We start from the raw sequence: 22,658 nt of genomic DNA, 5'->3' as shown, positions 1-22,658 counted from the left end.
ATATCATTGTTAAACAATATATGTGTGGTTTTTAATTTCAGATTCCTTTATGTGTGTCTCTCTCTCCTTTGCATTCTCTTTTTCTTTCCCCCCTCCTCTTTTAGGCTGTAAGAGAAAAGTTAGAGCCAGATGATGCTTTGATGTATGAAGAAGATCTGGATGACGAAGACTGTGGTGAAGCTGAGTTTGAGGAAACCATGAAATTAAAACTGCTGCGTAGAATCGCCTCGCTAGCATCCAGACTGAGGGAGTTTATTGGCAACATGATAATCACCACTGGAAAAGTTGTTGTTACAATTTTACTTGGTTCAGCAGGTTGGTGCATTTGAAAAATTTCCTCCAGAGCCCATTAGATTATGCATTTAACGAATCAGTTTTCAGCGCTTTGGCACCTGCGGGAATAACAATGGAAATTTTTCAGGGAAAAGAAATTGCTGCTGATTTTATTTAAATTAACTTTTTGGCAGGCATTGGAATATGCTGAGTTGCTTATTTTTTTTGTACTGTGTGGCCCTATCATTCCATATATGACTTTTACAGCTACTGTTATAACCAAATGGTGAATGGTTGCATATTATAAGTGCCTATATTGTGAATTCATAGATTTGGTTCCATCACTTTCAAGTGTAAAAAGGATCTGTATTCACATAGCCTTAAAAAAAAACCAAAGATAATAGGCTGACTATGCACTGTGTAAAAAGAGTGATAAGCAGGCTTCATGCTGGGTTTTGATGGGACTTTTATGTTGATTGGTAAAAATAGCTGTTTTGATACGATATGACCAACCTTTGATAAGAAATTTGATTTAGTACCATATAAACAGCTACAGACAGAATGAAGTGTACAAAATCACTGTAGGTTGTAATGAATGAATTTAAAATTGGATCATGCAATTGTATATTTGCACTTATCTGCCTACTCACATGCTTGAATGGAGTCCTTACATATAAAGTGTAAGTGTATACTTAACTTGTAAGTATACTAGTATATGAAGTATGAAATGATAGTACAAAAAATACATGGTATTGAATGATGAGGACTGGTCAGGTGTGGCTCTTTTAGGAAGGCAAGCTCTTTCAGTAAGGTAAGGTTATCTGACAGCCTTACATGTAGCAAATACTAAGTAATAAATCTAAAAAGGGATAAAAAGATAGGTTATGTGGATCACCATAGTGCCTGGCATCAAGGAAGGGAGATGCCATAAAATAAAAAAAAAGTGTGATAAGTATATGCAAATACACATGGTTTCAATGCCATTCTGAAGTTGCATGGGTGAACATCACCCAGAGAGGATGAAGCAGAAGGATCACACGGCTGTGTCAGGGGCAATTTCTTCTGAGTGGCATTGGGCAGCTTGTCTGCAGGACTCCAACGCACGCCAAGAGCTGTGAGGTGTTTGGAGGAGAATTACAAAGATGACTTGAGGTCTGAGAAGCCTGTATTCCAGAGAGAAAGTAAATTAGTTAAATACTTCCTGACTTACCATGCCAAGAAAGAAAAAAGATTATGATTTGACTGCAGCCTTAAAATACTGTCAAAGGTACAAAATAGCTACATTTTTTTAATAGACATCTCATCTAGTGGAAGTTATAATACGAGCCAATAGTTAAGTGGTAAACCGAGGCAATTTCAGACCAGAAATAAATTTTGAATTTTTCACAGCCAGAGTAATTGGCCATAATAAACAACTTTTTTATGCATATAGTGTATTCTCCTTCTCCTAAAGTGTTTAAATAAAGACGAAGTGTCTCTTTGAAAGAAGAAAGGAAATAGTTACAGCCTTGAGGCAGAAATTGCTGGGCAAAGTTTTACAGACTCCATCATGAAGGCAGTCGGAAGAGAGGATCCCTGTGGTCTTATCATGCTTTTAAATCTGTGAGCCTATGGAAACACCAGCAGGTTATACACTGGAGCAGAGACAAAGCACCCTAGTCTAAAGACTTTGTCTAAAGTACAACGTGAAAGGGTGAGATGATGAAGCTCAGGCAAAATGATCATGGACAAGGGTCCTTACATATTTTGCCCAGCATCACACAGTTGTGACCACCCCAGCTTTTGACAATTTTTGACGGTAAAATCCAGCGTGAAGCCCCCTATCTCCTGAGACCCTCTCTTCTTCACCCTTGCAAGGACTCTGCTCTGCGAAGGTTGTGGGTGCAAATGCAGAGGCCCACCATTCAAGCATGTTCCAAGTCTGTCTGGGCAGTGCCTGGACTCGATCCAACCGGCGACTGACGCCCAAAGTACTGACCCCCAAAGTGCTGACCCCAAAACACATGGCAAGCCAGCACCTGGCAAGGCGCAGGTCCTCCTGCCAGAGTGGCCAGCCCAGCTGCGGGGCCAGTGGGCGTACCAGAGCCACGGGATACTGGGATCCTGCAGATCTGTCCCGAAGGAAGAAGGCTCTTAGACATGCACTAGTGAAAAACTTTAAAATAAATCGAGGCAGGCATCCCTATTAACTTCAGTACTGTTACTTTAGAGACTCCACTAGACTGCTATGCTGGATGTAAGCTCTTTTAATGTCATTTTCTCCTGGTTTCCACTGTTAGACATTTATGTCTTTCGTGCTTCCTCACTTATTTTTGTAGGCTATCCACAGAGCACTGGGTCTCGTTTACCACAAGTGAAATACTCTGCTAAATGTGCAAGAGCAAAACCAATATACAAGACAGAAGAGTATTTTTCATATGCAGATTACAAGTGCCTATGAGTTAAAAATTCAGAAAAAATAAACATTTACCGTGTATCCTCTAGATACCTTTTATTTTCAGTATGTGCATCATGTTTTTTTCCATTTTTAATAACTGAGTGTGTCTCAGGATTTATATGAGAAGGCTTTTCACTGTTCATCCATCATGCCATTTTAGCATCTTGTACTTAAAATTAATTTTAAGATCTAATACATCAGCCCTCTCAGGCACAGTGTCCCTGTTGGCTGGCCTTGCAGACACATTTCTGGTTTTCTCCATGCTTTGTGAAACATCTTTACAAAGAGAAGATTTCATCTTGGAGGAAAGTCTGGAGAGTGATTGTCTACTAAGTGCTAAGGTGTGGTATAAGTGAATTGGAAAAAAAAAGCATCCCTTTCTCCTAATCTTAAAGCTAGTAGCAGTATTAAGCACTAATTGTAATAATTAGCATAAATACTAATTGGATTAAATTGTTTAATACACGTCTTGTCATACTTAAGGTTTAAGAAATGGTGATATTTGCACACCTTTCCAACTCTCCATGGTTTTATTTTCACAGGTATGATGGTGCCATCTTTGACCTCAGCTGTGTATTTCTTTGTATTTTTGGGCCTGTGCACATGGTGGTCCTGTTGCCAAGCATTTGATCCGCTGATATTCAGCTGTTTGTGTGTATTAATGGCTATATTCAGTGCGGGACACTTGATTGGACTTTATCTGTACCAGCTACAGTTCTTCCAGGAGGTTGTTCCACCAAAAGATTTCTATGCCAGGTGAGAGAAATTAATTTCCTGTTTAACTGTGGGCCCATGATGCAATGTTTTGTTATCACGTGTTGATGCAAATGGTCTTCCGCATAACTTTTGACAAATTTGACAAATTTTATGCGTAGCTTCATGTTCAGTCTTGGAAGAGTCAAGGCATTTCAGGCTGAATGGTTTTGGATGATAGAGAGAAGTCCTATCTGGGCAATTGTGTACGGAGGGCTAGAGCCAGTGAAGAGAGGAAGGTGATTTTTGTTTTGGTCGGAGTGATCCTCGGAGTTGAGTGAGAAAGATTTGGCTGAGATGAGAGATCAAGGAAATCAGTGACAGCATTGAGGCAAAGGCAGTGTATGCATGCATATTTTTGGTAGAGTAAAATAAATATTCTGAGGTCTAAAGTCATCATGTCTTAACCGGGGCAAAGTGCATATGTGGTGCCATCCTTGTGTGCAGAGACTGAGGGCTGCTGTAGCACTTCACCTGCTGCATAATACTAGTCTGTTAATGCAAAAATTCTCTGTGGTCATGCAGAACATGCCAGTCTTATGTTCATACTGACAGCTACATCACTTAAGTCAAAAAGTGGCATTTCTAGTTACTGCTGCAGTAAATATTGATTGGATGTGATTTCACTGACCCTTTAATTTTTTTACATGCTTTTATACTGTAATCTAAAACAAGACAAAATAATTGATGTATTTTACTCATTGCTAATTTTTTTTTTCTTGCTGGATTATGATTGCAAATTGTATTTATTGTATGTATTTGTAGTGTCATATTAATCCTTATATTAAACTAAATGTAAACCTTAACTTTATTTCTGGTAAGCCTACTGTTCCTTTTAAGTATTGTAAGTTGAAGGTGAAAAGTGTACTGGGGAGAACCAATTATTGATTTATATCTCAATGCATCATTGAAAGCAGTAAAAACTGATCTGCCTAGCTAGAGTATCTGGCACTTTAATAATTGTTTTGACGTTTTATTTAGTGCAGGTTAATCATAGAATTGTAGAATTGTTACGGTTGGAAGGGACCTTAAAGATCATCTAGTTTCAACCCCCCTGCTATGGGCAGGGACACCTCCCACGAGACCAGGTTGCTCAGAGATAGATGTGTGTTTTGTGATGTTAGAATTGCTACCTTGAGGAGGCTGATTGGGAGGGCGTAACATTACCTGAAAAATCGGTAAAGATCTTTGTAGTTTAGGTTCTTTTGTGCCACCTAGAGGTCAAGGTAGGAGAATGGACGATTAGTATGAAGTAGCTAAAATGCTCACAACTTCCCTAAATACTTTATATTACTTTCTCCAAGTATTAAGAAAAGAAAGAAAACATGGGTTCAAAATTCTCAACTATTTGGCTATGAGGATATAATCTCACAGTGTTTTACCACCAGAAAGCAATAATGTTTTCTCAAAGAGAGGAAGTATGTGTTTCGTAACATTTTGCTGGAATCATAAAATCATAGAATAGTTTACTTTGGAAGGGACCTTAAAAGATCATCTAGTCCAACCCCCCTGCAATAAGCAGGGACATCTTCAACTAGATCAGGTTGCTCAGAGCCCCATCCAACTTGACCTTGAATGGTTCCAGTGATGGGGCATCTATCAGCTCTCGGGGCAACCTGTTCCAGTGTTTCATCACCCTCATTGTAAAAAATCATTTCCTTATGTCTAGTCTAAATCTTCCCTCTTTTAGTTTAAAGCCATTAATCCTTGTCCTATCGCAACAGGCCCTGCTAAAATGTTTATCCCTGTCTTTCCTGCAGGCCCTCTTTATGTACTGAAAGGCGGCGATAAAGATATGTGATGCACTCTTCATATGCATCATTTGTAAAAGTTCCTTTTTTTCTTTTTAATCCTTTTATTATTAATTTTCAATTACTTTAATTTTCATTTACTTTAATTTTCAATTAAGTTAGTCTTAAACTTATTTCCTGCATTAAGGGGTTTTTTTGGTAAAAATTCTACATTTTATAATAAAATTTTATGCAGTACAAATATGCCACTTTAACATAGTCACTAATTTTTGAAGTGAAAAAGTCTAATTGCAAGTAAGTTGTTTCTGCCTCATTGTAGAAAGAAAAAGCACCTTCAGAGTTTGGATTAAAAAAAGTCCCATGTTGGACTTTGGAGTATGGACTGACATTTTTGTAAGCAGAAAATTACATTATCTTCTTGCAGACTTTCTCTTGAACTGGTACTGTTGGGTAATCTGCCTTTTACACATGCTATCATGTGAGAGACTGATGTTCTAAATTACATGGGAAATTATGTTCGAATATACAAAATACCGATGACAACTCAAGAGAAGGTGCAGTAAATATACCTTCCTTGTTTCTTTAATCACAGTTCTTTCTGCTGTGGATTTACTTTGATCTGCTTTCAGGGACATGTGTTTGAAGAGCATCAAGACAGGTGTTATCGCTGCTTGGAAGAGCAAATCTGAGTGTGAGGAAAAGCCACTAATTTGATTTTCAATAACTGGAGTAGGACTGGTATATAAGCAGTGGCTAGAGGGGGAAAATGAGAGACACATGTATTGAAATGGTGCAGAAAAAATACTTTAGCATTTTTCATCCTAGAAGAAATTTGAGACCTTGCTATTTTATGTACCATCTTGGTTTGAAACAGAGCTAAATATGCAGAGCTCCCATTAATACTAGTGGGTGGCTTGCACGGGTAAATTATGTACTGACAAAATAATCTGATTCCCCAAATTCTTCTCTGCTATTGTCACTCAGAATATGCTGTTCAATGTCTTTTTACAAGAGGAGAATGGCAGATTGTTCTCATACTTAACTCAGTTGTATGAACTCTTCTTACTTAGTTGCAATAAACTCACTGTATGAAAAAATGCAGCAGGTACATGCATTTGCGTGTGTTAGCTTTAGTGACATTACAAACAGACCTTTATCCATATACGAAGGGGAGCTGGAACCTAAGGAAGAAGGGCTTTTACTTCTCTGTAAAGCTTTGAGCACTCGATCCCAGGTTAAGCTCTCCTCAGATGCAAGGGCAGATGTGAAAACTACTCATCTTGGGCTGCTGGTGGATATCATTTTTCTGGGCAGAGCCTAAGGGTGGCATTTTAAAAGGCTGCTAACATTGGTATTTCTGAGTTTGAGTTCTCAAGTTGACAAGAAATGTACAAGCTGTTTCTGATCAATAAGAAATGTGTTGTCTCTGAATAGTAATGCATTCAGCTTGCCACTCTATCGATTGATTTCAGACTAAATGAAGTTAAACTATACCCAAACAAGTTCTCAAGCTTCTTTCAACTAAGATGTGCATCATCCATGTGCTGCTCCTTCCTTTTAAGAACCTTCAACTCAAAATTCAATACTTAAGATTGTAAGAAGTGACGGAGCAGTGTCACCAGAAGAGAGCAGTTTCCTTGAAAGGGATAGTCTGAAATCTGGTGAATTTATGTATTTTGGCCTTGTGAGATTTTGCAAGCAAAGCCTGAAGTATAGCTGATGTGTCAGGGGCAGAGCTTGCGTGAAGCTGCCTCTGCCACTAACAGCTTTTCTTCTGTAGACCAGCCCACAGTGGAGAAGTGAGCAGCGCTCATTCAAGGTAGTGCTCTAACTGCCTTGGAAAACGTGGTCCTAAATGGCACAGGAGGATCAGCGTGAATAAGGCTGAATCTACCCTTCAGTTAGGTTGCATTACTACCTAGTTGCATTAAATTAACATTAGTTAATTGCCAACTGATCTCTGTCAAATAAAATGCCCACACTCATTTATAACTTCAATTAAAATAGGTATCTTCTGTGCTGGCTTGCTGCCATATTGCAAAGTCGGTGATTTACAGAGACAGGAAAACAATAGCAAGAAGTATCCATTTAAAACAAAGTTCAGAAAATATCATATTTCTGCCATAAAATTCTTTTCACCTGAGTTAACAAAAACAAGTCAATGAGCTAAAATGATTTTAGGAATTATGTACACAGTGCCACAGCCTGAAAAAACATGCAATAATATGTTTGCCATTTTTCAGATTGCTGCCTCCTTTCTTCCTGATGTTGTTTATTTTGGCAAAAGGGTGTAATTGGGGCAATGATAAGGTCTTGCAAACATGAAGAAATAGGATCAGTGCAGCGGTATGAGGTTTATCCTGAGTCAGTAAAGTTATTCCTGTCCAAAACTGTGCTTATAAGCATATTCATTTAAAGATCCAGTAATCTGATGTAAATGAAAACCTATGTGTCTTTTTAGAGTTTTAGGTCTGTCTTGTATTGCTGGTAGTTTTCAGGCGCGTAATGTTCAAAATAGTTTAAATACAAATGGTTTAATCTCTAGGAAGGCATCACCCTTATAAAGTGAGGCAAACATAGGAGTCCAGGGATTGTCAGCCACTTCACAGTGGTACGTTATTTCACATCTTCTGTAAGTGAATGGGATTTTGGAATTACACAACTGATCGCTTTGTTGCAATCTGAGTGGGGAATTCTAATCTAAGGCTGTCTTTTGAACAGGAAATCCTCATCTGAAAGATGCCTATAAATCTCTTTAAGCGCAACTTTTAAAACAGGTTTTACACTTATTAGTAATAAGCCTGCTTAAATGACTCTTTTATTTTTGGAGGGAGTGTTATATTGATATTTGCTACAGATGGTAGATTCAGAACGTTCAGTTTATTTTCAGACCTATCTGAGATGACTCTGGTCCAAAATCCTCTGTTTGAACTTCCCTGAAAGCTTTGATCTAGATTCAGAATTTGTAGTCCAAATGCTGTGTTAATCCAGGGTAATAAATTAATAAATGCTTAAGCATAGTCTCAAAAATATTCCTGGAGTTGCTTGATCAGGGTGGGACATCCCGCTATAAATTTTTTTTCTAAATTAGAGGCTAAGTGTGCTATTAAAATCTCAGCAGGAGAGCAGATATTGCCAAAATAGCAAGTTGCAGCTGATCAATTACCTTGTTGGCAGTGTCTTGCCTCTGCAAGGCAAGGCAATGATCTCCTGCTGCTTTTGTAGCTCTGCTGCAGCCAAGACCTGGGCAACATGTTTCACCTGAGCTGCAGCCACCGTTAGTCCTCACTGCAGACCATCTTTGGCACCTGTCTCAAAGGTGCCCCACCTCTGAGGGGCAGAATATTCTTACCTCCATCTGAATTTCTGAGGTTTTGGAGTTGCCTTGTAACCTGGTCATAAGCCAGTGTTTGACAAGATGGAGTATTTGAAGTTCATTTATGTATCCTGTATTGAGCTGCCCTTTGGCTGCAACAGCTTTCGTGCCTTCTGCCTGATTTTTTTAGCCGCTTACCACCACAGTACTGCAGCACCCACTGCCAGGGCAGAGGCCTCGGGATACACGCCATGTAAAGACACTGCACTGCCCTTCTGCGTCCATCATCCTCTGTCAGCAAAAGTACACTTCGTAGTCGCAGAGCATGCTTCAAAACACATCGGTCTAGCCACGCGTTTGTCACGATGACCAGATTAGGTTTGAGAGCTGGGATTTCTCTCTTGTAGAAGAAGAGAAGTTAGCTAATTGACCTTATTATTGTGGAAGTTTTGCAGCTGAGTTTCATATTAACTGTATAATGTACCACATCTTAGGAGACTACTAATTCTACTTAGAAGATTTTAGCCTATGTGCTTTCTTAGAACTTTATATTCAGCTTCATTATCTTTTTTAAATTATTTTGCAAAGGAAGTGAATTATTCTGTTAACAGCTTAGAAACGCAAGTTCAGACTCCCATTGACAAAAGACAGTAATCATTCTTGCTATTCTTGTAATCTCTTTCTAAACTATGAGGTAATCCAAGGCAGGTGGGCTCATCTGGGCTCCCTTTCTCATGAAAGTTTGGACAAGATAATCTTTTGAGGACCTTTCCAACCTCAGCTGTTCTATGATTCTGTCATTCTAGGTGCTATTCTGAATTGCACGATTCTGCAAAAGGTGTTTTGTCCCAGGATTTTGTGCACCATACAAAGTGAGTTTCTCATTATTATGCTAGGAAATGTTTCTGCACTACACAGTAAACGGTCCATTTGCTATCAGCTGAACCATCAGAGTCTGTGTGGTCCTAATTTTTTATTAACTACCTAATAATGCATATCTGGTGTCCAAAAAGATTCACACCTATATCCAAACATGAAAGGAGAACTAGTGGTGGAGTTCCCAGTCAGCTGTATCAAGAAAGCCTTGGAAATGTTGCAAAACTACTCACTGTTGTGAGTTTTCCAGCTTAGTGTCTGCCACATGGGCATTCAGAGATTCATCCAAAATGAATTCACCTCTTTCAGCGCTTATTCAGAGGGATTCCTTGGAGATTCACTCATCAGCGGGCATGTAATAAATGTCCATGCTGTGCTCACTTTATAGGAGAGTTGTACTCAACGCTGATTTAAAATGGTTAGCTCAGGTTTTGGTGGAAGTCCAGTGGTGACAACAGGGAAGTCAGTGCAGACTTACCCAGCTTTACTGGGAAGAATTTGTAGCTCTTGCTGGTCTTTACATGATTATTAATACTCATCTCTTTCTTTAAAATCAACAAATTCATGTTTGTGCCAGGATTTACAGCAAGTTTGAAACTTTCTGAAAAAAGCAACAGATTAACTAGTAAGTAAACTGCAGCAATTTCTCTGTCAGATCCTCCCTTCCCAGCCTCCCTGGCACTCTGCACGGTGGTGGCTCTCATCCGCATGGCGGAGCCACCAGCGTCCACCATAACTGGCCGCCTTGCACGGAGTGCCAAATTCAGCCTTGGCAGAGGGAGGCACGACTTTATTCATGTCGCTGGCCTTGCATCACAGGTGATTTACGTCCTTCCATCTTCCCCTGGACTTGAAAGGGATGTAAACTGAGAGACATGCTAAGACTTTTTAAAAACATTGAGTTTCTGCAGGTGGGAAAGACCAGTTTCTGAGCCATCTTTTGCTGCAGCAGCGAGGCTGCCGCCGGTGAGCTCTCTGGCAGCCTGGCGGGGGCTGGCCCTGGCCACAGGTGGTTCTCGTTAGTGGGGAGAGGGAAGCCTTGGCGCTCCCAACAACGTGTGTGCCGTATCCGGAAACTGTGCGTAAGCTGCAAACATAAAAATCAGTCACCATCGCGTGACATAATGATGGCAAATTGCCACTTCCTTGCAGTCTCCTGCCCCTAAATAGCCACGTGTTACCGTAAGAACAGCCAAAGGTGCCTCTTTCTTGGGATGTGTTGAAATGTCGCGATGAGCGGGACAGAGGGAAATGGCAAAGATTTTGCAAGTGCTGATGTACCCTGATAAACTTCCTGCTGATTCTGGTTTGAAATGGGTGTGCAGGTGCTCTCATAACAGAGCGCTTTCCCACTTTGACATCCATGAATCCATCTGACTGGTGTAGGACCAGCACACCTCTCCGCTAACAGAAGCTCTGCTCGTGGTCAGGGAGAGCTGCATCACTCCACTCCCCCATACACACCCTGTGTCTGCTTCCATGCACCTGATTCCCACACTGACACTTGAGTACAGACTCCCTGCCCATCACAGACTGTCCTGCGTGGACATGCAGAAGATGACTGTGAAGAAGTGACCCTTTAATTTTCTTTGGGTATTGTTTAAAGAACACGGATCTGCATGCTATGATCATTGAGAAAGTGCCTGAAAAAAAGGAAAGAAAAAGGATGGACAGATATCAACCCCTCTCCTCCTACCTGATTTGGATTGCTATTGCTTTTGGTATTAGGAGATGTAGATTATAATTAGCAAACTTCTTTTGGCATTACAAGCTTGTCTTTACTGTTTTCCTGAGGTCTGCTTGCCAGCCTTTATTTCCATACTTTGGCAGTCCCAGAAATTGCGATGATAAATATTTAGCCCTTATGTAGCTCTTTGTGTTTTCAGCTCGGTATATAAACATTGACAAATGAATCATCCCACATTCCTCGGAGGTAGTAAAAGAGGCAGTCCTGACTAACCTCAGTCGAGAACACACCGGGGAGTTAGTCCTTGTCTGCACGAGGGGCGGTCTCCATCAGTTTCTCTAAACGCTTAGAGTGGATGTCCTTAATCTCTTGTTTATGTTCATTAAGCTGAAGCTGGGAACTTACTGATAAAAACTGAGCCAATCGGGTGCAGTTTATAACCGATTTAAAATCAACTATGTAATACGGCTTTGGTTTTGAGATTAGTTAATGAGGCATTTTCCCCACATCTCCCAAGCCTTATTGTTCATTATGCCATTATTTTCTTTCCCATATCTTGCTATTTTATTTTTTTTTTCTGTTTAAAAGCAAATGGGAATCATAACTTGCATTTCTGCCTTAGTGCATTCTCTGCTAAAAAAAGAATTTCTTCTTTGCTCATATTTTCTACTGCAGAATCTCTTAATTTGGGTATCAGTCACTCTTGCTTTTATTTCAATCCGTTTCACCGCCATCTGTATAAGTGGAAAATCTCTTTATCCTCTGCATGCATCACTGAACCTAGCAGACTGTCCCAGTGTGACTGAAAAGTATCATCATCCCCTTTCAGAGGTGGAAAAATTCCCTAACAGAAAAGTTAGATGAATTGCATAACCCCCCACACACACACAGATAGCCAGAGCTTGGAATAGAACCCAAAGTTTTTGGCTGCAGTCTGTGTCCCTCGGTTCCTAGATCACAGAGCAAGTTACCTCAAAGTTAAAATGAGTATGAAGCTACACTTTTAAACAATTTCTGTTCTTCTGCATCTGTTATTCCAAGAGGTAGCTGTAAATCTCTTAAGCTGGCAGGCAGTTGCATGGCTAGTTGTTGTACAGGTTACTTGCATGTTCTGGTCACGTAGCACCACTCCAATAAATGCTGATGCTCACTAGCGTTGTTTCAGCATGGTCTCCTTTTCCTAAATGACTTTTGCCGAAGCTTTATACCCAACGGACTAGCTGCGTAAACGCATCCGTCCTTCTCCCAGCACTTGAGCTTAGGACAAGGCGGCCATCCGTGGGCTGCACCACCTGAGTTTTGGGAGCAGGCTGTCCTCCCTTCACATTCCCTGCTCGGCTTGTGTGAGTCTTTCTGAGGTGGGAGTGTTGGCTCCTTTCCTTTCACCAGGTCTGCCAACTCACTTTGAAAAACCGATAACCTCAGTTACTAACTGGCGCGGAAAAACATCGTTAAGCCATGCGTCCTGCTGTGTGCTGAGGTGTCCAAGCTCACCTTCTGGCAAGGGGAAGCCTTTGTGGCCATGGATGTTTCTGAACATGTCTTTGGTTTTCCCTCTCCTGCTTTCCACATGGCTCCTTATTAACCTGATCTGTTTTCTCATTACTTTAATTTCTGAGTAGAAAATGCAACTAAACATTAAAAATTTTGAATTTTGTTGGCACAATTTGGGTGGCTTCCTTCCCCAGGTGGTGGTGTTCCGTATTAGTTGCTTTTTGTTCCCCCGTATGGTCACAGGGAACGTATGTGTACATGAGGAAGGGGAGTGGGTGGCAAACCACTGCACCTGCTGCCAACCAGCCTCCTTCACTCGGGTGGCTTTTCTTTCTCCATCCTCTCATCCCAGCAGCGCTGCCTCAGCTCCTGTAGCCTCTGTGCTCCCTGACTTGCCTCTGGTTTGTAGCTGAAACTGTTTGGAAAATAAACCTGCTGCATTTACAGTAGTTTTATTTTAGTGACAGACACACAACTGTCCACCTAACTCTCTACCTAACACACGAGGTAGGCTACTACTGTCAAAGCAGTGACACTGCTCATCCTCGTTAGAAAGGATCATGTTGAAGGAGACACTGTAGCTAAGTTATCAGGCAGAGGCCCTAATGCAATTTCTTCTGCGGCTTTATCCCCATTTCACCTTCTTGCCATCCTGTCTGGTGGCCCTCTGTCTGCCTGATGCTCTGATTGGGATCAAAGGATAGTGGAGTCACTGCTTCAGCACATTTCTTCATCAGATCATCACCTCTGCAAGCCCCAGCAAAGGTTCCCAAAAGCTACAGCGACATTGCTGCTTATCTAGCTCACCGATATGCTGAAAAGAGCAACATCAATATCAGTGCTCACCAGAAATTCGGAGAACAGCTGAGCTGTGTTGTGTGTAATGAAATGGTTTGGGGATCCAGAGGGGAAACCCACGGATAGGATAAATCTTCATGCCAGGCTTTTGAAGATAGGTTTTTTTCTCGGTAAACAAGGGCTTAATAGACCCACACCTACTATTAGTGATAACAGTGGGGAATTATTGCCTCTAAGGCAATGAAAGCGCACTACAAGCTTTTGGAATAGAAAGACAGTACAAAGGTCAATTATTGGATGAGATGTGATATCTCACAAATTTTATGTTTGGACTTAAATTCCCCTCAGGGCAGCTGCTTTATTTCAGATATATGAAACATTTGAATGTCTGAAGTTGGTAATTTTTAATGGATATCCAGTCCTTAACAGCTTCCAGTCACATAGTCTCAGAGAAAATTCCATTATCTGGTTACTTTAAAAAAACAGGTTATATAGCAGATACTATTTAACATCCTGTTTTAAAGTTGTTAATTCACTTGAGAGCACAGTGATTTTATTGCGGCTGCTTGTATGGTCGTTTTGTTCTCCCTGAATTAAGATTTGTGTTGTATTTACAGTTTTTGCAAGCTTTTCTGTAATTCACAACCCTAAAAGCTATCCTTTCTCCTCTACAGCTTCCTGGATTCATGGCTCATAATTTCTCTCTGTCCTTATTATATGGATGATATTAGCACACAAGTTTTAAATTACTTATTTTTTCATGAGGTTTCTCATGCAATAGATGTGCATTTGAAATTAGTTTTCCTTTAAAAGAAAAGTCACTGATGTTCAGAAGAGGGTGGGAGATATACCAGGGCTGGTTTTGTCATTGCCAGAAAAGCTTTGATCCAATAGAAGCTATGGAAACCAAGACTTAGTAGAAAAAAAAAGTACGTAGACATCTGCTAAAGAGCTATAGAAATATAATGACATTAAAACAAAACTTAGAATGATCTACTTACCCACCAAGCCTATATTCACTATGTGTATGCCTGTATTATAGCGTTGTGATAGCAACACTCTGAAGGAAAACACTTCCAGCCTTAGTCTAAGTTTTCAGATATTTCCAAAAAAGTTATTAACTGTTAAGCTGAAAGTTATCATAATACTTCTCAACCCAAACAATCAAATTTTTGTGTTATTGTTAATATGGCACACTTCCACTTAGCCAGTTCTGAATTATCCAAGTCTGAACCTAAGCAAGGTCTAGGGCTTTTAAGTGCTAAAAATACTTGCAATGCTTTTTAAAGCTTGTATCACTCTGAAATGGATAAATTTAATAACTTTAGTCCAGCTGTGGACTGAGGTTTGTGTCTGCAGTATCTCCCTACACAGTTGTCCTGCTGAGCTGAGGAGCAGGCATGAAGGATCAGCTCCATCTCTGTGGAATCTTATAAATAATGTGATTTGGAAAGGCAAATGCCAATTTTCCCATTCATTCTTTTTTTCCCTTAAAAAGCCACGTGAAACCAAATACCTCCTGCTCATCTTAACCCTAATTCTTTGGGACGCTTAATGCATTTCAGCCAGTTTTCCCACCTCTTTCCTCCCTGTGTTCTGCTATTTTTGTAAAAATGTTGTGTCAGTTCAGCGTACCCTGGAGCATTAGCCCCAGTGTGGTCTGAATTCCCAGCCTATAGCCTAGAGAGTTACAGCCTTCTGGAAGGCAAGAATGGGCCTGGAGGTACCGTGGGACTGGCTGAGTCCTTTCCAGCGGCATGTATTTCTTTGGGCATATAGCCAAATGATGTACTGGGGGGAGTGGCTCACAGGATTCCCTTGGAAGAGACTTTACAGATATAATTTTATGGATCATAACTTGTGTGTAGCTCTGCCATCCAAGTACGGAAAACTCAACAGGATGGCTCATGTGAATGAGGGACTCCTAACTTCTAGGAGGGCTGTGTAGAAATTATATTTTTTTTGCTAATTTATTTTTTAATTCTTTCTACTGCTTCTCTCCTCCTTTCCCCAGGGCATTTTCCAATTTGACAAGAGTATGTACCTCCTTTAAGTCAATGTTTAAAAAAAGGTTCACTCTTCAAGCAGTGCTTACAGTTTGGGAAATAGCCCTTTCAGTATTTCAAGTACTCTTCTTCATCGATCTTTGGGGCTTGTCTTGTGAAAAGTTTTGTTTTTTCTCCCTGTATGTCAGCCCTCTTTTCCCCACGAAAAGATTTCTAACACCATCGCCACCACCCTACCCCTAGAAAAGGCTACACTTTTTCGCAGCATTTCTGGGGATTTACTGTGATTGAGTTTCTTTTTTTGTAAATAAACTCTGTTGTTCCTTTTTCTGCTCTCACCTCGCCTCTTCTCCTCTTCTTCCCTTTTCTTTTCCTCTCTTGTTCAGCCACGTTTAGTATCTCCATTTAGGGCTCAGCCATTCATGTCAATCAATCTTGATAGTCTCCTACCCCAGACATGTAGGCACCACTCCCCTCCAGTTCCATGTGAGGAAAGTGAAATAAGTATCCACTAGAAGATATCCAGACAACATAAAGGCTCAGACAGTTCATAAAATCCAACAGGAATACAGAAGTTCTACAAAGATGGATTCCCCAAATCCAGCTCAGCACAGCAGAAGTCTCTGATGCTATTCCTGTGACTAACCCTCCAATATGTACTGGCCCCAGCAAAAAATTCCTGTAATCATAAATACTAAATCAGGAAATGCAGCTTCTGAAGTGGCTTGATGCAGACATTTCTTCAAACTGTAATCCTCATTGCCCTGTTCTGGATTTAATTTCCAGCCTGCTACCATGTCAGGGAGTTGCAGACTTGCATCATTGTTTTATTTTATTAGCCTATGGTAAATCTTTTCCTGAAACAGGAAGCAAGTCCTGTGAAATAATCTTTCCTGCTTAAATCTGTCAGTATTTGTAATGTACATCCAGCTTATTGTGGATAAAGAGCAAATGTTACATGCAATAAGAGGAATATTTGCATGAGGAAGGCTTGAAATAGCTGTAAAAAAGTCTTGGAAATTATAAGATAACATCTGTGATTTGATAATTTTCCACAAAACCCTGTGTGTCTTTGTGTTCTAAGTACATTATTAAAACCATAGTTTATTTTGAGTTCTCCGTTCCCAAAGTCCATCTTGATTTTGTATTATAGTACAATATAGATCTTATATTGCATTATACATAACTCATGGTGCTGTATATATACTTGTAGTAGCAGCTATGAGTGAGAAAGTTAAAAAAAGGTTTGTTCTTCCTTACTGGCAGATCTCCGTACCTTTCTGTTGCCCGGTGTCAAGGCAACTGTGGAGGTGAGACTGTAACTTGCAAGTATTCTCAGTGTTGTAATTACCCATTAAAATCAGTGGTGTAGTGCTGCTAGAATATGAGCTCTGCAATTTCCAAATCAATGCCACCTAAACACCACTCAACCTCTAAAACTACTTTTAGTAACCTTAAAGAAATTGGTATGGTTGACTTGAAAAAGAGAGAAGCATTAAAACACACGTTACACTCGTGCCTAAAATCTCCATATTGTCCCTCCTGTTACGGATGTATTTTCTTTCTAGTTAAACCAAATAACACAATTCTTAATAAAGATGCATGTTGTTAATGCTTCCCTTGATAAAAGATAGCACAATCAATTTGGTCTGGGATTTCAAACATCCTGCCTTTACATCCTACGGAAACAGTAGCTTCTGGCTTCTAACAGATGATGTAGCATCGCATGGAATAGCTGTACAGATTTCCTTTCTTCCCTTTTCCATGCAGTTAGCTGGTTTCACTCTGTTTTTTGGACCTATCACCTTGAAAAAGAATGTGTAAGAATATAAGCCAGAAAATTGAGTGTATTAGGAGAACTCTTGCTTCCTTTCTTTCTTATCTCCAGTCTTTTACTATTTCTTAGGGTATCCAAAATTCTCTTTCTTTTCCTTATTTTTTATGACTGCAGAGTATTTAAAGCTATGTCATGGTATTAATATATGTGGTTATTTTACTGAGATAGTCTTATACCTCTGACTAGAATGATTCGTAATAAGTGCTGTTTAGGAAAATGTTTGACAAATCTGCATGCAGTTTTAAGCTTTTATATGTTTGCCAATGAAGCAAAACCAGACAATTTCAGTCACCATACATTGAAACCTGCCTAGAATATATGAGAATAAAAAGAAGCAGCATGCAAATTCACAAGCATTTGTAATCAGCCTAGTGAGGTTGAGCAAATTGAGACTGAGAATCCACTGCACTCTCAGACCCTTCAGAGGAAATGTAATCAATAGGACATGATAATAGACATTTTCCTGCCACTGTGAATCACTTCACGTCCTCTTTGATCGAAAGCATTGAATGAATTTTTTATGTGTGGTTTGCACGTTGTCAGGAGTTAGGTTGGCCTCATGAGAAAAGCTGTTGTATGTCTTTTGCTTCCACTTAGTGAGTCAGAAGTGAGTCTGTAAAACATTGTAAGCTATTACCTTGGAGACTTTCTGCAGAAAACGTGAATGCTTTTGTTATATTAGTGTATTCTGATGCATATTCGTAAGTACTGTATGCAAGGCAATTGCTTCTGTCACTAAAGTGACACTATTTATATAATTTTTGTTCCCATTCCTTAAACAAATGAAAAAGCTCTCAAACTCAGTCAGAATTTCAGCACGGTCTCACCCCAAGTTCATTCAGACAAGTGAAAGTAAAAGAAAAACCCTAAGATACTAAGTTCCCTTCCATTCAAATTGGATTTTCTAGATCTCCAAATAGTTGTGATGGACATTGGTAGTCATAAATTGAGGATTTCTCTCTCTGCCTCCAAAGCCTGTCATATAGTGGGGCTCTTTTCTGCTCTCTCCACCTCCATTTCCACCTCTACCTCCATCTGCATCTCCACCTCTACCTCTATCTCCATCTCCTCCTCTTACCAGTCAGACATTTTCAGTTATCTCGGAGGAATTTAGTGCCATTTTTATGTTATGCTCCTCTGCTGATGTTTTTTGGAACTGGCCAGTATGCTCACTCAGGGAAAACAAAAGAGATGAAACAGTTCCTTAGGAAGACAAGGTAGCAGGTGTTACTTGGGAGGACAAAAAAATGAAGCTTAATTGTCCTTGAATTTTTTTTCCTTAGTTTTGTGCATTATCACATCAAGATTTTGCACTGACCAGTTTAGAAATTGCAGGTCTAATACTGTAGCAATAAAAAATCTTTCACCTATTTCCTAACCGATGTTAAACCGTCCAAAGAAGCCCAAATGTATTTGGATAAACATGTAAATGTAGGCTTCTACTCTGATGTCTTGAGTGGTGTCCAAGTGTGCCCCCCAGGCTGTAGAAAGAGGGGAAGGATGTGCAATGCAGTGGAGGTGGACTCTAGGTGCTTGTTCCGGATCGTCGGATGAGGTTGCTATAAATTGTGAAGCCTAGGGAAGATACAGGAAAATTACTCCTGCTTTATTGTGTAGTGAAAAGTAGTATGTAAAGTGGTACACAGAGTTGTAGGAAGATGCAACAACTGGAAATCTCATCGAGACAAAACTGTGATAGAAACTAAATGCAGTAGAAAATAATAAGGCAGTAGAAGATTTGCTATCATTTGAAATCAAGCTTGGATGGCTTTCTAAACTATAAACTGTAATGCAACCACAAGCTATTTGTTCAGTACAAGAATTATTGCATGTCCTACATTGTGTAGGAAGTCAGAATTATTACTTCCCTTCCTGGCCTTGGAAATTATGAGGCAAATCTGGTCTGAAATCAGCTCCTAAAACATCAGTACATGCAGGATCTGAACTGACATATTTTTACAACAAAAAACGTTCCAGATCATTTTTACTGGAGGCAAAGTTCGCAGACCTAAGAGATCTGTAATTACTGTGTTTGATAATTCTGTATATGAGACATACATTTATGTTTTAGATTTTTGTAACCATTTTTGTTCATATTTAATACCATGATTAATTACTAACACCAATTCTTATACTATAATTAACGTATAGTTATTGTGTATATTGTGTAATATAGTGCATGCTGGAGAAATTTTAGCAATGTGCATAATGTAGTAATAAAACGTGGTACTTTGGCAGCTCCTTAGGCCAAATATCTGTGGGTGCAAAAGGAATTTGTTTTTCTGTTTTCAATTAAAATAGAAATTGCTTTTCTGACTTTCAATGCTAGCCTGATATAAAAAGTTTTGGGTTTTTTATGGTTGCAGCTTACAGCTTTGTCAGGGAGTAACAAAAGATGAAAGTGCATCTGCCAGGAGGATGATTCACAGATTTAGTAGGAAGCTTTGCTGGGAAAACAAGCGTATAGAGTAGGAACGGGACAAACAGATATCACCTTTATTTTAAGCAGTGTTTTTCACTCTGTTATTTCAGAGCATTCCTCAGTCAGACATTCAGGTTCTTTTTGGCCCTTTATGATTTCTAAAGTTTTCCAAATGATTTCTGCTATCCTTTTTTTTTTTTTTCAATAAAACGCATTTTTCAGAGTACTGATGAGAACTTCAAAAAACACAACTTTTGTTCCTTTGCATGAAGATTCCTGCAAACCTCCAGTTGTTTTTGACATTACATGCAGTCTTTTGAAAAGCAAAGTATTTCCATTAGTAAACGGTCACTCAATATTTGTTTTATTTGTCTTCTGTATCCAGACATGCATATACTTATCTTGTTTGGCATCGGGTTTACTTTACTGATGTAAACATCAGTAAACAGAAAACATGTATCTTGTCTAAGACAAAGTCACACTAAGATCAGAGTTAGGCACAAATATATCTGATCATGATCAATACTGAATGTAAAGACATCTTTGTGGAATGAAGTATGCAGAACTGAGTAATAACCTAATATATGTTGCTTACTGTAAATGATTATACATTTTATGGCAGTCATTCCTGTGTACTTAAAAGCTTTGAATGCGAGAAGATGTCTCTGAAAAATGTTCTGCACCAGCAGTTCTCACTGCAGATAATGATGAAGCATAAATATTGAATGAATAGCAACTTGTAGCCTCATTGGAGGCCAGAACAGACAGAATGAGCATTCCCAAGACGTTGGTGTATTTTGAATTGGATAGACAGGGAATGTTGTGTTGAGTACCTTTGTGACTAACAAGTCTCAAAACCCAAGGAAAATTCAGAAATGAGGAGCAGTTCCTCTAGATTCGTGATTTATGAGAGAAAGTGAAATGGGTTAAATAAATACATGGCCGGGCAGGTGGCAACAAAGAGGGAAGAGACATTGTAATTTATGCATATTTGGTGAATGCAGGACTAGAAGGGAGGAGAATGAAGTCTGATAGTATAACGTACAGATAATTTGAAGCAAGCAAATGAAACTAACAATAAGGATTTAACTGAAACAGAATAAAATTTCCTAACTGGTAGGATTATGTGAAATGTTTCTTCGGTGGAGATAAAACACAAGTTTTTGAGACTTTACACTTATAGTATATAATGCTATGTACTGTAGGAGTGGAATATGTGATATGACGATCATGTCTGCTCAGCAGAAGGGTCCAAGACCTTCTTTCCCTCATTTCTGTGGGAAATATTCATCACTCACTGTCAATGGAAAGACTTCTTACTATTTTGCTCTGATTCTGATATGTTTGTGAAACAGAAATAGGGCTGGTTCGTACAGTGCTTACATATAAAAGCTTAAAATGAACCAAAGATGGAGGGATGTGTTGTGAAATACGGGTAGAAGATGAAACTAATAGGAACTCAACAACCCTGATCATTGACGAGCAAAAATTACAAGTCAGTTGGCAGAGAGTAAAGCAGACAAAACAAGATGTTTCCCTATGCTGATAGAAATATGAACAGAATACAATCCAGTGTGAATTTTAGTCAGATGGAGCCAAACCGTAGCACTAGCCCTGAAAGTGCTTGGATGCTACGGAAGTTTGAATCTGGGTCAACTCCAAACACAGCTCTGTCAGCTCCTTTAAGTTACACCAATTTATTTTGTACGCAGGATGGCTTTGTTTTTTTTTTTTCTTTTCCAACCTTGGATCCATGCAAAAGCTCTGAGAAGTCTTAAAGTTTATACCCTTTGGCTCATGTTGACAATGAGAAGTGAGTGCTGATAAATCCTTTAATAAAATGCTATAGAGCTCTAGTTCTGGCAGTTAATGGTATTATACCCATGCCACAAACCCCCAGTAAACGAACAGGTATAACCTCTCCTTTTTCATATTCTTTTCCCTCTATAGCACCCAAAGGGCAGACTTCAGGCAGTACCTCTCTGTTGAATATCATTCTTTGTATTCATTCACCCATTCATGTTGGGTCTTGCTAGGTAAAGGAAGAAGTAATCTTTTAGACATTTACTATTTATGATTAAGTCCTCCAGCAGAAAAAGCTTTTTTGAAATGTATTTGGTTTACTGTTTCAGAGTAACAATAGTTTGCGGATTTTTTTTCATCAACTCCTGAAACTTCTCATAGAATCAAATCTATTTCTTGTAAAAACTGAAAACTTCTACATCATGGAAGAAAAAGCTCTGTCAATAAAACAAAACTGTTTGTAATGAATATTGCCATATGCTACTGGTAACTCCATGCGCTATCTTCGGAACTCTGCAAATTATTTTACACTGAAAGAATCAGATTAAGTTTGACTTCTAACTAGTTTTGTTTCAGCATCTAATACATCTACAAAGCATGTAACGTCTTGTCTTAAATTTAAAATGTTGGGTGTTTTTTTATTCTTAAATGTTTTTTCCAGCATAGGTTCCTTAGTTGATAGAAATATTGTGGGATACCAGTTTTTCCAGAAATAGTCAAATATCTCATATCATTGACATTAATACTGCAACTGCATTAATACTAATTATGGAATTAATTTTTTTTCTTTTTTTTTCTTAATGATTTGCCTTTCGGAACAGAACAATTGCCTTTCGGAATGTTTTTGATTCACAACAGCTAAGAATTCAATGGAGTATGTTTAGAAGTATGTGAATAATTAGATAGAAAATTATTAGTAGTATTAGGGTTTTTTTACAAAAAAAACCCACCAGTAAGCTGTTCAATGTGCTGAGGAGAGGTACTTCACAGCTCTGTCTTGGCAGAGTGAGTGGAACGGTGTTGTATGTCAGTTTACTAAATCTGAAATGTCATGTTGCTGTGAATTGCCAAATGGCTTTGCAGCCAGATTTTCTTTCCCCTTTTTTCTGTAGCTCTGGATCTACAGGGCGCAGGTCATTTAAAGTTTTCACATTGGATGTGGTAGATGTAATAATATTATACTCCCATTTTTTATGTTCAAAACC

The 22,658-nt window shown here is 39.2% G+C and overlaps 1 protein-coding gene across 7 annotated transcripts in view; it reads left to right on the top strand.

Moving 5' to 3' along the window:
• The window catches only part of PIEZO2 (piezo type mechanosensitive ion channel component 2), a 320,464-nt gene that overhangs the window by 190,812 nt on the left and 106,994 nt on the right, over positions 1–22,658 (top strand). For all 7 annotated transcript variants that reach the window (XM_054192479.1, XM_054192473.1, XM_054192475.1 and 4 more), the window contains exons 6-7: positions 105–315; positions 3,253–3,466. In XM_054192479.1, the coding sequence (XP_054048454.1) occupies positions 105–315; positions 3,253–3,466 (425 nt within the window). The remainder of the gene's footprint in view (positions 1–104; positions 316–3,252; positions 3,467–22,658) is intronic.

The sequence above is a fragment of the Rissa tridactyla genome, chromosome 2 (assembly GCF_028500815.1).
Source record: "Rissa tridactyla isolate bRisTri1 chromosome 2, bRisTri1.patW.cur.20221130, whole genome shotgun sequence".
In the NCBI taxonomy this organism is placed as follows: Eukaryota; Metazoa; Chordata; class Aves; order Charadriiformes; family Laridae; genus Rissa; species Rissa tridactyla.
Note: the sequence above shows the minus strand (reverse complement) of the source record. Positions and strands in the feature narration are given on the sequence as shown.